Source organism: Nerophis lumbriciformis, linkage group LG06, assembly GCF_033978685.3.
Source record: "Nerophis lumbriciformis linkage group LG06, RoL_Nlum_v2.1, whole genome shotgun sequence".
In the NCBI taxonomy this organism is placed as follows: Eukaryota; Metazoa; Chordata; class Actinopteri; order Syngnathiformes; family Syngnathidae; genus Nerophis; species Nerophis lumbriciformis.
The window spans coordinates 57,038,370-57,052,154 of record NC_084553.2 but is presented as its reverse complement, the minus strand read 5'-3'; the positions used below and the strand labels follow the sequence as shown (position 1 = coordinate 57,052,154).

At 39.2% G+C, this 13,785-nt stretch overlaps 1 protein-coding gene and 2 non-coding genes across 3 annotated transcripts in view; 2 read left to right on the top strand and 1 right to left on the bottom strand.

The window, feature by feature from the left end:
• Window positions 1-13,785, bottom strand: part of LOC133608919 (transcription initiation factor TFIID subunit 4-like) — a 328,756-nt gene that overhangs the window by 193,165 nt on the left and 121,806 nt on the right. The window contains exon 10 of the mRNA XM_061964571.2: window positions 9,981-10,150. Within this exon, the coding sequence (XP_061820555.2) occupies window positions 9,981-10,150 (170 nt within the window). The remainder of the gene's footprint in view (window positions 1-9,980; window positions 10,151-13,785) is intronic.
• Window positions 11,389-11,460, top strand: trnap-ugg (transfer RNA proline (anticodon UGG)). The gene has a single exon. It is a non-coding gene; the product is annotated as a tRNA-Pro (tRNA).
• trnap-agg (transfer RNA proline (anticodon AGG)) lies at window positions 13,654-13,725 on the top strand. Its single transcript has one exon. It is a non-coding gene; the product is annotated as a tRNA-Pro (tRNA).

Genomic DNA, 13,785 nt, shown 5'->3' with positions numbered 1-13,785 from the left:
GAAGAATCAGAACAAAAATATGCACATATAGAGGAAAATCTGTGAAAAAGTTTTGTTAAATTTTGTTATGTCTCTGGCCAAAGTCGCAAAGTAAATGTGTAAGCGATTGGCTCATTTTAGTTTTGACCATACTTGCCAAACTTGAGACCTCCAAATTCGGGAGATTGGGTGGGGGGGTTAAGGCGGGAGTGTCATGTCTGTGTGATCATGTTTTGTTTTAGTTATGTTCGGTTTTATTTTTGGACTATTTGTGCACTCTTGTTTTGTCACCATGACGACCGATTAGTTGCACCTGTTTTCACGTTCGGTCTCACACACCTGTTGTCAATCATGTCTGTAGTATTTAAGTCCATTGTATTCAGTTAGTCTGCCTGGAAACATCACCCGTTATCATCACTCTGCTTCATGCCATGTTCACAGTCCCATGCCAAGTAAGTTTTTGTTTCATGTTTATAGTTTTTTGCCTTTGTGCAAGTCTTTTGTTTTCATTAGCCAAGTTTTGCACCTCCGCCATTGTGCGCGCCTTCCGTTTGTTCTTTTTTGATAGTGTTAAATAAAATCATGTACTCACATTCCCGTCTTGCCCGCGCCAACTTTCCGTTGCCTTCTGGGAAAACAAACCCCAAGGACCAAGTCCTGACAGGGAGGAGTATATTTATAGCTAGAATTCACTGAAATTCAAGTATTTCTTATATATATATATATATATAAAATAAATACTTGACTTTCAGTGAATTCTAGCTATATATATATGTATTTTATTATATATATATATATATATATATATATATATATATATATATATATATGTATATATATATATATATATATATATATATATGTATATATATATATATATATATATATATATATATATATATATATATAAAACGTATTTTTCGGAGTATAAGTCGCACCGGAGTATAAGTTGCACCTGCCGAAAATGCATAATAAAGAAGGAAAAAAACATATAAATAAATAATAAATGTATAAATGTATATAAATATAAGTCTTATAGTCCGAAAAATACAGTACATATAAATAAAATAAATACTTGAATTTCAGTGTTCATTTATTTACACATATACACACATAACACTCCTCTCTACTCATTGTTGTATTTGAAAGTGCAATGCTTTGCAGCCAGTAGCACAGCCTTTGAAGGAGCGTAGGTATGGGCAGTGTAATATTCTGGGTTGGAGTCAATAACCAGGCGAGGGGACGAAGTTACGTCTCTTTACTGCATACTTCAGAACCGACTCCCACACTTGCCGTCAGGGTGCGCAATACAAAGTAAACCGTTGGCCAACCAAAAAGTAACCACAGAACACTATACGGTATAGTGTTCTGTGGTTACTTTTTGGTTGGCCAAGCGGACGGTACGACAGGCTGTCCTCACTCAGGTCCGCACGGACCTGGAGGAGGCGTGCCTTAAGTCCGGCTGGAAATCGGGAGAAATTCGGGAGAAAGGTTGTCCCGGGAGATTTTCGGGAGAGGCACTGAAATTCGTGAATCTCCCGGAAAATTCGGGAGGGTTGGAAAGTATGGTTTGGACTTCCGTTCTGTTGACAACCACTAATGTCGGCATTGACATAAACAGGTCCCACTGTACAACAAATAAATAACGACAATATACACTTTTCCCTGGACACCAATCGCGACTCCCAAGACTCAGCATTAGTACAGTAAATGTGATACTTGCTGGCACTTTGCATGTCGAGCACACACAGCCTCACACATAAAACACAAGTAGTAAAGCTATACGACAACAACACACTGTATCTGGATTAGAATGTGCAATTAGCTCCCAGAATTAAAGTTGTGCCTAAGTGTAAAAGAAGAACCAAACTTCATGAATGTTTTTTGTGACCAACAAGTATGTGCTCCAATCACTCTATCACAAAAAAATAAAAGTTGTAGAAAGTATTGGAAACTGAAGACAGCCATGACATTATGCTCTTTACAAGTGTATGTAAACTTTTGATCACGACTGTATACAGCCATAACTCCAATAAGACCCTCAATCTAAGTATTTTAGCCTTTTCTTTCTTTTTAAGGGGAACTCCGAAATTTGCAAGCACAATGTGCGGTCAACTAATCTTTTTTTTTCAGTTATTATATTTTCATGATCGTGAGAAGCAATAATCGAAATCAAAATCCAATTAATCGTCCCGCCCTAAAGCATGTGCAGCAAATGAGTGTCTCCATGGTGAAAGCCCTGTATAGTACACGCCTGATTTAAATCAGGCGGTCTGCACCAGTCTTAGCAGATCACACGCAACACGCCCACTAATAGTACACATAATTTTATTGTTTGCACACGCTGTTTAGAGCAGTGCTTTTCAACCTTTTTCGAGCCAAGGCACATTTTTTGTGTTGAAAAAAATCCGGAGGCACACCACCAGCAGAAATCACTAAAAAACTAAACTCAGCTGACAGTAAAACGTTGTTGTCGCAATTGTTGGATATGACTTTAAACCATGACCAAGCATGCATCATTATAGCTCTTGTCTCAAAGTAGGTGTACTGTCACGACCTGTCACGTCACGCCGTGACTTATTTTGAGTTTATTGCTGTTTACCCGTGCGTAGTGTTTTAGTTCTTGTCTTGCGCTCCTATTTTGGTGTCTCTCTCTTTTTTTTGGTATTTTCCTGTTGCAGTTTTATGTCTTCCTTTGAGCGATAGTTCCCGCATCTACTTTGTTTTAGCAATCAAGAATATTTCAGTTGTTTTTATCCTTCTTAGTGTGGACATTGTTGATTGTCATATTATGTTCGGATGTACATTGTGGACGCCGTCTTTGCCCTACAGTAAGTCTTTGCTGTCGTCCAGCATTCTGTTTTTGTTTACTTTGGAGCCAGTTCAGTTTTAGTTTTGTTCTGCATAGCCTTCCCTAAGCTTCAATGCCTTTTCTTAGGTGCGCTCACCTTTTGTTTATCTTTGGTTTAAGCATTAGACACCTTTTTACCTGCACACTGCCTCGCGCTGTTTCCGACATCTACAAAGCAATTAGCTACCGGCTGCCACCTACTGATGTGGAAGAGTATTACACGGTTACTCTGCTGAGCTCGAGACAGCACCGACACTCAACAACAACACATCATTTGCAGACTATAATTACTAGTTTGCAAAAAATATTTTTAACCCAAATAGGTGAAATTAGATCAACTCCCACGGCACACCAGACTATCTCTCACGGCACACCAGTGTGCCACGGCACAGTGGTTGAAAAACACTGGTTTAGAGTATTGTATTTGGATCTTCATAGATCAGGCCCTATTATAGAAGACCATAAAACATCATATTAAAAAAATAGAAGAATCAGAACAAAAATATGCACATATAGAGGAAAATCTGTGAAAAAGTTTTGTTAAATTTTGTTATGTCTCTGGCCAAAGTCGCAAAGTAAATGTGTAAGCGATTGGCTCATTTTAGTTTTGACCATACTTGCCAACCTTGAGACCTCCAAATTCGGGAGATTGGGAGTGTCATGTCTGTGTGATCATGTTTTGTTTTAGTTATGTTCGGTTTTATTTTTGGACTATTTGTGCACTCTTGTTTTGTCACCATGACGACCGATTAGTTGCACCTGTTTTCACGTTCGGTCTCACACACCTGTTGTCAATCATGTCTGTAGTATTTAAGTCCATTGTATTCAGTTAGTCTGCCTGGCAACATCACCCGTTATCATCACTCTGCTTCATGCCATGTTCACAGTCCCATGCCAAGTAAGTTTTTGTTTCATGTTTATAGTTTTTTGCCTTTGTGCAAGTCTTTTGTTTTCGTTAGCCAAGTTTTGCACCTCCGCCATTGTGCGCGCCTTCCGTTTGTTCTTTTTTGATAGTGTTAAATAAAATCATGTACTCACATTCCCGTCTTGCCCGCGCCAACTTTCCGTTGCCTTCTGGGAAAACAAACCCCAAGTACCAAGTCCTGACAGGGAGGAGTATATTTATAGCTAGAATTCACTGAAATTCAAGTATTTCTTATATATATATATATATACTTATATATATATATATATATATATATATATATATATATATATATATATATATATATATATATATATATATATATATATATATATATATATATATATATATATAAAATAAATACTTGACTTTCAGTGAATTCTAGCTATATATATATGTATCTTATTTTATATATATATATATATATATATATATATATATATATATATATATATATATATATATATATATATATATATCCCTAGGGAGGTGTTTAGGGCACGTCCGACCGGTAGGAGGCCGCGGGGAAGACCCAGGACACGTTGGGAAGACTATGTCTCCCGGCTGGCCTGGGAACGCCTCGGGGTCCCACAGGAAGAGCTGGACGAAGTGGCTGGGGAGAGGGAAGTCTGGGCTTCCCTGCTTAGGCTGCTGCCCCCGCGACCCGACCTCGGATAAGCGGAAGAAGATGGATATATATATATATATATATATATATATATATATATATATATATATATACACCGTATTTTTCGGAGTATAAGTCGCACCGGAGTATAAGTCGCACCTGCCGAAAATGCATAATAAAAAAGGAAAAAAACATATAAGTCGCACTGGAGCCCGGCCAAACTATGAAAAAAACTGCGACTTATAGTCCGAAAAATACAGTACATATAAATAAAATAAATACTTGAATTTCAGTGTTCATTTATTTACACATATACACACATAACACTCCTCTCTACTCATTGTTGTATTTGAAAGTGCAATGCTTTGCAGCCAGTAGCACAGCCTTTGAAGGAGCGTAGGTATGGGCAGTGTAATATTCTGGGTTGGAGTCAATAACCAGGCGAGGGAACGAAGTTACGTCTCTTTACTGCATACTTCAGAACCGACTCCCACACTTGCCGTCAGGGTGCGCAATACAACGTAAACCGTTGGCCAACCAAAAAGTAACCACAGAACACTATACGGTATAGTGTTCTGTGGTTACTTTTTGGTTGGCCAAGCGGACGGTACGACAGGCTGTCCTCACTCAGGTCCGCACGGACCTGGAGGGGGCGTGCCTTAAGTCCGGCTGGAAATCGGGAGAAATTCGGAAGAATGGTTGCCCCGGGAGATTCGGGAGGGTTGGCAAGTATGGTTTGGACTTCCGTTCTGTTGACAACCACTAATGTCGGCATTGACATAAACAGGTCCCACTGTACAACAAATAAATAACGACAATATACACTTTTCCCTGGACACCAATCGCGACTCACAAGACTCAGCATTAGTACAGTAAATGTGATACTTGCTGGCACTTTGCATGTCGAGCACACACAGCCTCACACATAAAACACAAGTAGTAAAGCTATACGACAACAACACACTGTATCTGGATTAGAATGTGCAATTAGCTCCCAGAATTAAAGTTGTGCCTAAGTGTAAAAGACTTTGACCATCTTCGCGCATGGAGGGATACTGTAATGTAGTTTCCTCCGAGCCAAACCAATCTGAAGTCATGACAAAAAAAAAAACAACAAGACGTTATCTGCTTTTAACTTCTTTTTTAAATGACTCCATTAACATAATTCCCTCTCTGGCACCCTTTTAAGTAAACCACAGCAATTATTTAAATCAGCCCAACAATACATATACAGTGCCACTGACTCGCCGGGGCTTTGAAAATGGAGAGAGGCAGCCCGTTTCGTCCTCATTATTAGTTGCGGCGGCACGTGTGCTGATGTCGCAAGGTCAAAGAAAAAAACACTAATCGGCTCCTTCCAGAAAACAAGATATTTCAAAGAAAGCCTAAGTGACTGAGTCAAAGAGTTCCACTTCTAAAAATCATCTTTAACGGCATAACAACTCGATACAGTACTATCAAAATGACGCTTCACAAAAACACGGAGGTTAAAAACCCCAGCAAATCTTGTTTTTTGGGCTTCTTTGGAGTATTGCTTTGACCAAAGAAGGGTGGCAAAAGAAGAAAAATGTGATGAAGACAATGGAACAGGAAATTGAAATACTGCCATGTAAGAAAAGTCCAGTCCGGTTCATCTCAATACATTTGAATATGTTTGCTTTCAGGTGCTCCATTTAGACAAAAAATGCCAATTAAGACAGAGGAAGTAATTTGCTAACGAGAGTGCTAACTAGAGATGTCCGATAATGGCTTTTTTGCCGATATCCGATATTGTCCAACTCTTAATTACCGATTCCGATATCAACCGATACCGATATATACAGTCGTGGAATTAACACATTATTATGCCTAATTTTGTTGTGATGCACCACTGGTTGTATTAAACAATGTAACAAGGTTTTCCAAAATAAATCAACTCAAGTTATGGAAAAAAATGCCACCATGGCACTGCCATATTTATTATTGAAGTCACAAAGTGCATTATTTTTTTTAACATGCCTCAAAACAGCAGCTTGGAATTTGGGACATGCTCTGCCTGAGAGAGCATGAGGAGGTTGAAGTGGGTGGGGTTGGGGGGGGGCGGGGTTGAGGTGGGTGTATATTGTAGCGTCCCGGAAGAGTTAGTGCTGCAAGGGGTCCTGGGTATTTGTTCTGTTGTGTTTATGTTGTATTATGGTGCGGATGTTCTCCCGAAATGTGTTTGTCATTCTTGTTTGGTGTGGGTTCACAGCGTGGCGCATATTTGTAACAGTGTTAAAGTTGTTTATACGGCCACCCTCAGCGTGACCTGTATGGCTGTTGACCAAGTACGCCTTGCATTCACTTGTGAGTGTGTCAAAAGCCGTAGATATTACGTGACTAGGCCGGCACGCAAAAGCAGTGCCTTTAAGGTTTATTGGCGCTCTGTACTTCTCCCTACGTCCGTGTACACAGCGATGTTTTAAAAAGTCGTAAATTTTAGTTTTTGAAACCGATACCGATCATTTTGAAACCGATACCGATCATTTCCGATATTACATTTTAAAGCATTTATCGGCCGATAATATCGGACATCCCTAGTGCTAACCAATGTTTTACAATGTGGAACTATAGGACAATATTATTTTATGTTTTAGGAGTTGATTAGTAATTGATTCTGTGACAGAGCTTGTCACTCATAATACTCAAAAATCCACGTTCCCCATTAAAATGAATGGAAATGCCGTTATTCCTATGCGGGTCCCAAAAAACACCACCATTTTTAAGAAGAAAAATGGACTTCTAGATGAAAACAATTAGAATAGAATAGTGGAACCTCGAATGATGAACCCTTGTATTTGCAAACTTTAGATTTTTAGATCGAGCCAAATATACCTCTTTGCGCGAACCATGTCTCTGTGTACACATTTTGAAAATCAAGACTACATTCCCTGCAATTGAGTGCATTTCTACACTTATTTTACCTTTAGATTACCTTTGTTCTCATCGACCAACCTCTTTTGGCTGTCTTTTTGACACTTACATGTCCTATGTAATGTACCACATATTTTTTTGTTTTTTTACTAGATAAATTACTAACATTATCATCATTGAAAATGTAATGTAAAATTCTATAACATGCATGCAAAGACAACCTTACAAGGCCTGCAGTGATGCCTTAAGAGTAACATATATATATATATATATATATATATATATATATATATATAAAATTTTAAATATAAGAAATTAATATTCTTATGAAGAGTTTAGCAAAATGGCATTGGTATTTTTTCTTTATTTTTTTTTGCTTACGGACTGTATCCCTGCAGACTGTATTGTTCTATAATGATATAAAATGTAGGAACCAGAATATTAATAACAGAAAGACACAACCCTTTTGTGCGAATGAGTGTGGATGAGTGTAGATGGGGGAGGGAGGTTTTTTGGGTTGGTGCACTAATTGTAAGTGTATCCTGTGTTTTTTATGTTGATTTAATTAAAAAAACGAATATATATATATATATATATTAAGAAGAAATTTAAAAATATATATATATATATATTTTTTTTTTTATTTTATTTTATTTTATTTATTTTTTTTAATTTCTTGTGCGGCCCGGTGGTTGGGGACCACTGCTTTAGAGCACAGCCGCAAATTATTGGCATTAAACCTGCATAAAATAGTTCCATCCATCCATCCATTGTCTACCGCTTATTCCCTTTGGGGTCGCGGGGGGCGCTGGAGCCTATCTCAGCTACAATCGGGCGGAAGGCGGGGTACACCCTGGACAAGTCGCCAACTCATCGCAGGGCCAACACGGATAGACAGACAACATTCACACTCACATTCACACATAAAATAGTTCTTCTCAGGTTTTTCTATGTTTATATTTTCACAATTTTCCCTATTTTAATACACTTAATTAAGCATTTCTTTTGTACGTATTCCTTCTTTTTGCCCCTTGATTTTAAGAGGTTATTTTTAAGTGTTCAATGTGATTATAGAATTTTCTTTACATGAAGTCTTTTCCCTGCTTTAATTTCCTTTCTAGCTTTAACAGCTGAGGGGATTATAATCAGGGAAAGGTTACATTTAAAATAAAAATGTTCACATCTAATATATTTTTAATATATTATATTTAATATATTTTTCCCTGGTCTTTATTTTCGATAGGTCATAAAAAATATTAACAATAAGAAGATTAGGGCTGCAACTAACAACTAATTTGATAATCGATTAATCTGTCGATCATTACTCCGATTAATCGATTAATAACCGGATAAAAGAGACAAACTACATTTATATCCTTTCCAGTATTTTATTGAAAAAAAACAGCATACTGGCACCATACTTATTTTGATTATTGTTTCTCAGCTGTTTGTAAATGTTGCAGTTTATAAATAAAGGTTTATAAAAAATTTAAAAAATTTAAAAAATTAGCCTGTGCGCATGCGCATAGCATAGATCCAACGAATCGATGACTTAATTAATCGCCAACTATTTTTATAATCGATTTTAATCGATTTAATCGATTAGTTGTTGCAGCCCTAATGAAGATATGAAACACTAATATTGTGATACAAAAAAATTACACCTGCTGTTCCAGACCAAGAACAAGGGGAAGTTTTATCGGGTTGTGCGAGAGTAAAACGGAAAAAAAAATAATAATAATTCTGTTTTGTGCGTAAAAAAACAAAAGGATTCTCTGATTGAACGGACCTGGCAGGCCCGGGGAGCCTCCCTCGGACTGCTGTCAGCTGGGAACGTGGCGAGGCCAATCACTGACACAACAAAGCTGCGTAGGTGCTACCACCCCGGCAGGGGGCGGCCTTGCCTCCTGCCCCACCGTGCCACGCTGCGCCGCCTCTTAAGGGAGAATGTATATTTTTAAAACGAGTCGCACAGCGCCCCGAGGTGACGAGATAACAACCGAGCCCAGCTCTTCTGAAGATACTTTAATGGAGATACGACGGGATGAGGACCTCCGGGATCCCCGCCACGTGAAATTAGGTGTCGTGTTTTTTTGATTACTCTCATGCCAGGCGCAGTTTTATTATTACACATTGTCACTGGGACCCAGTCTGCAGGGAGAGCCCTAAGTGGCAATAAAGTGTGCAGCCGGCAGCGGAAAAAGGTAATGAAGACGGTTATTAGACAACGCCGACAAATCAAGATGTCTTGCTCTGTATTGATTGTAAGGCACACAATACAAGGACTCGCCGCCGAGCTGGATTCCTCTCAACTCGCCAGCTTTGGTCCACGGGACAAACTGACAGGCAGCCTTAAAAAGACAAAGCCATAAAGTATTTATGTTTGCGCCCGAGGTCCAGTGAATTCAGACAGCCACTGAAGAATTCATTAAAGGGGGGTGAGAGAATTGTTAAGTGTATCAAATTTGAACCGAGGGCAAACAAGATAAAACAAAATAAAAGGGCTGAGCCTCAAAAACTGCAGGCGGCGAGAATATCAAAAGTGTCCTCAGTGATGACACTTTAAATACAGACACAACATGTTCCTCGCAGAAGACAACACGCAGTGATTTCATCATGACCCCGCGTTTGATTTCCCTGCCGGTTGCGAAACATCGCCAAGAGAACATTCCGGGGCCGACGTTTCCGAACGAGAGGGATCTCACCTGTTTCCAGGATCCGCCGATGGAGGAGTCCCGGGTGGAGGAAGGCTTCGTCCTTACACGAGCGGATATGCGTGCCCACCAGTTCCGAGTTGGTGGCGAGGATCCTGGCGCTCTCCTCGTTCAGGTTGACGCCGGCCATGGAGGCCACGTCGTTGATGTCGTCGTCATCTCTGCAATGGAAAAGATGCAACTTCAGATATTGATAGATTTATTTATTTTTTTAAGATGTAAAAATGACATACTGGCCACATGCGCTATCGACTGAGAATATCTGTATGAAAGATTATTTTAAATAATACATATCAAGGATCGATTTTGATAGCTAATGTCATCTACCACCATGTTGATTATTGTGTTTGCACACTGCACCCGGAAAGTATTCACATCACTTCATTTTCTCCACATTTTGTTACAGCCTTATTTTAAAATGGAATACATTCATTTTTGTCCTAAAAATTCTACACATAATACCTCATAATGACCAATGTTAACATTTTGTTGGTCTAGTGTTAAGATTCTCGCTTTGGGTGCGAGAGGTCCTGGGTTCAATTCCCGGACAAGCCCTTAATGGTGCTTTGAACTCTCAGCTCAATTTTCCAAACTGCGCCCACTCAAGGGAACAATGAAAATTGTGGTGAATCACATTTTTTGTTAATAAAAGTGCAGTTACAAATTGTCTCCACAGATAAAATATAAACTTTTTTGAGAATTTGGTGGCATGTAATTTAGGGCTTGTTGGTCTAGTGGTATGATTCTCGCTTAGGGTGGAGAGATCCCGGGTTCAATTCCCGGACAAGCCCCAAACAGTGCTTTTGAACTCTCAGCTCAATTTTCCAAACTGCGCACATTCAAGGGATCAATCAAAATTGTAGTGAATCAAATTTGGTGGTATTTAACATAGGGCTTGTTGGTCTAGTGGTATGATTCTCGCTTTGGGTGCTTTCGATTCCTGGACAAGCCCTAAGCAGTGATTTTAAACTCTTAGCTTAATTTTCCAAACTGCGCACACTCAAAGGATCCATGAAAATGTATAAAATCAAGTACAGTGGGACCTCAATTTACGAGCTCTAATTGATTACGAAAGAGCTTGTAACCCTTAGTTCTTTTTTTTTCTTTCAAAATAGCCATACCTGTAAATTAGTGGTAAAATTGCAATATACTAACGTAGTTTTAGATTGTATTCCCTGTTAAAATCTCACAATTCATGAGAATTTTTGTTGAATGGTGGTTTTTGGGGCTTGTTGGTCTAGTCGTATGATTCTCGCTTAGGCTGCGAGAGGTCCCGGGTTCAATTCCCGGACAAGCCCCTAACAGTGCTTTTGAACTCTCAGCTCAATTTTACAAACTGGGCATATTCAAGGGATCAATCAAACTTGTAGTGAATCAAATTTGGTGGCGTTTAACATAGGGCTTGTTGGTCTAGTGGTATGATTCTCGCTTTGGGTGCGAGAGGTCCCGGGTTCAATTTCTGGACAAGCCCTAAGCAGTGACTTTAAACTCTTAGCTTAATTTTCCAAACTGCGCACACTCAAGGGATCCATGAAAATTTATAAAATCAAGTACAGTGGGACCTCAATTTACGATGCTCTAATTGATTACGAAAGAGCTTGTAACCCTTAGTTCTGTTTTTTGCATCAAAATAGCCATACCTTTAAATTAGTGGTAAAAGTGCAATATACTAACGTAGTTTTAGATTGTATTCCCTGTTAAAATCTCACAATTCATGAGAATTTTTGTTGAAAGTTGATTTTCTGGGGCTTGTTGGTCTAGTCGTATGATTCTCGCTTAGGGTGCGAGAGGTCCCGGGTTCAATTCCTGGACAAGCCCTAAGCAGTGATTTAAAACTCTTAGCTTAATTTTCCAAACTGCGCACACTCAAGGGATCCATGAAAATGTATAAAATCAAGTACAGTGGGACCTCAATTTACGAGCTCTAATTGATTACGAAAGACATTGTAACCCTTAGTTCTTTTTTTTCTTTCAAAATAGCCATACCTTTAAATTAGTGGTAAAAGTGCAATATACTAACGTAGTTTTAGATTGTATTTCCTGTTAAAATCTCACAATTCATGAGAATTTTTGTTGAATAGAGATTTTTTGGGGGCTTGTTGGTCGAGTCGTATGATTCTCGCTTAGGGTGCGAGAGGTCCCGGGTTCAATTCCCGGACAAGCCCCTAACAGTGCTTTTGAACTCTCAGCTCAATTTTCCAAACTGCGTACATTCAAGGGATCAATCAAAATTGTAGTGAATCAAATTTGGTGGCATTTAACATAGGGCTTGTTGGTCTAGTGGTATGATTCTCGCTTTGGGTGCGAGAGGTCCCGTGTTCAATTCCTGGACAAACCCTAAGCAGTGATTTTAAACTCTTAGCTTAATTTTCCAAACTGCGCACACTCAAGGGATCCATGAAAATGTATAAAATCAAGTACAGTGGGACCTCAATTTACGAGCTCTAATTGTTTACGAAAGAGCTTGTAACCTTTGGTTCTTTTTTTGCATCAAAATAGCCATACCTTTAAATTACCGTATTTTCCGCACTATAAGGCGCACCTAAAAACCACAAATTTTCTCAAAAGCTGACAGTGCGCCTTATAACCCGGTGCGCTTTATATATGGATAAATATTAAGATTAATTTTCATAAAGTTTCGGTCTCGCAACTTCGGTAAACAGCCGCCATCTTTTTTCCCCGTAGAAGTAGAAGAAGCGCGCGGTGCATGCTGGGATATGTGACGTTTCATTTCCATTTGTGTGTTTATGTAAAGACCCCAAAATGGCTCCTATTAAGTGTGTTGTCTGTCTAATTATAAATAATGCAGACGAGGCGTGTTAACTGAGTTCTCAACGTTTACTCACAGCGTGCTAACTGCCAGCATACAACGCTTCTCAGGGCTACCGCGCATGCTCGTCACTATCGTTGCATGCTGGGTAGTGTAGTTGTTATATTTGCTAGCTCATAACATCACATTAAGAGACACGCTTACGCGCTTAATTCAATACTCGCCGTCATTCCGGGTGGATTGACAAAAGACCTCCAGCCGCTAGATATTGGTGTCAACAGGGCATTCGAAGCTAGACTGCTAACTGCGTGGGAACAGTGGAGGACAGAAGGCGAACACACGTGACGTTCACCTAGACAGGGAGACAGCGCCAGACGACATTTTGGATCCCACATTCGCCCAACTTTTCAATTCGGACAACGAAGGAGAAGAATTCGAGGGATTTATGAATGAAGAATAACTTCAGAAAGTGAGCGTTATGTTTATTTTGTGTGTTGTGACATTAACGTTCGAGCAACATTATGTTGCTATTGCTCTGCACTATTTTGAATTTTACTATGTTTGTGATTGCACATTTGCGTACATTTTGGGAGTGAACAGAGTTGTTAGAACGCTGGTTTTTAATATATTATTAAAGTTTGACTGACCTATCTGACTGTTTTTTTGACATTCCTTTAGCGCAGTTAGATGCGGCTTACAACACCGGGCGGCTTATAGGTGGACAAAGTTTTGAAATATGCCGTTCATTGAAGGCGCGGCTTTTAACCCAGGGCGCCTTATGGTGCGGAAAATACGGTAGTGGTAAAAGTGCAATATACTAACGTAGTTTTAGATTGTATTCCCTGTTAAAATCTCACAATTCATGAGAATTTTTGTTGAAAGCAGATTTTCTGGGGCTTGTTGGTCTAGTCGTATGATTCTCGCTTAGGGTGCGAGAGGTCCCGGGTTCAATTCCCGGACAAGCCCCTAACAGTGCTTTTGAACTCTCAGCTCAATTTTCCCAACTGCGCACACTCAAGGGATCCA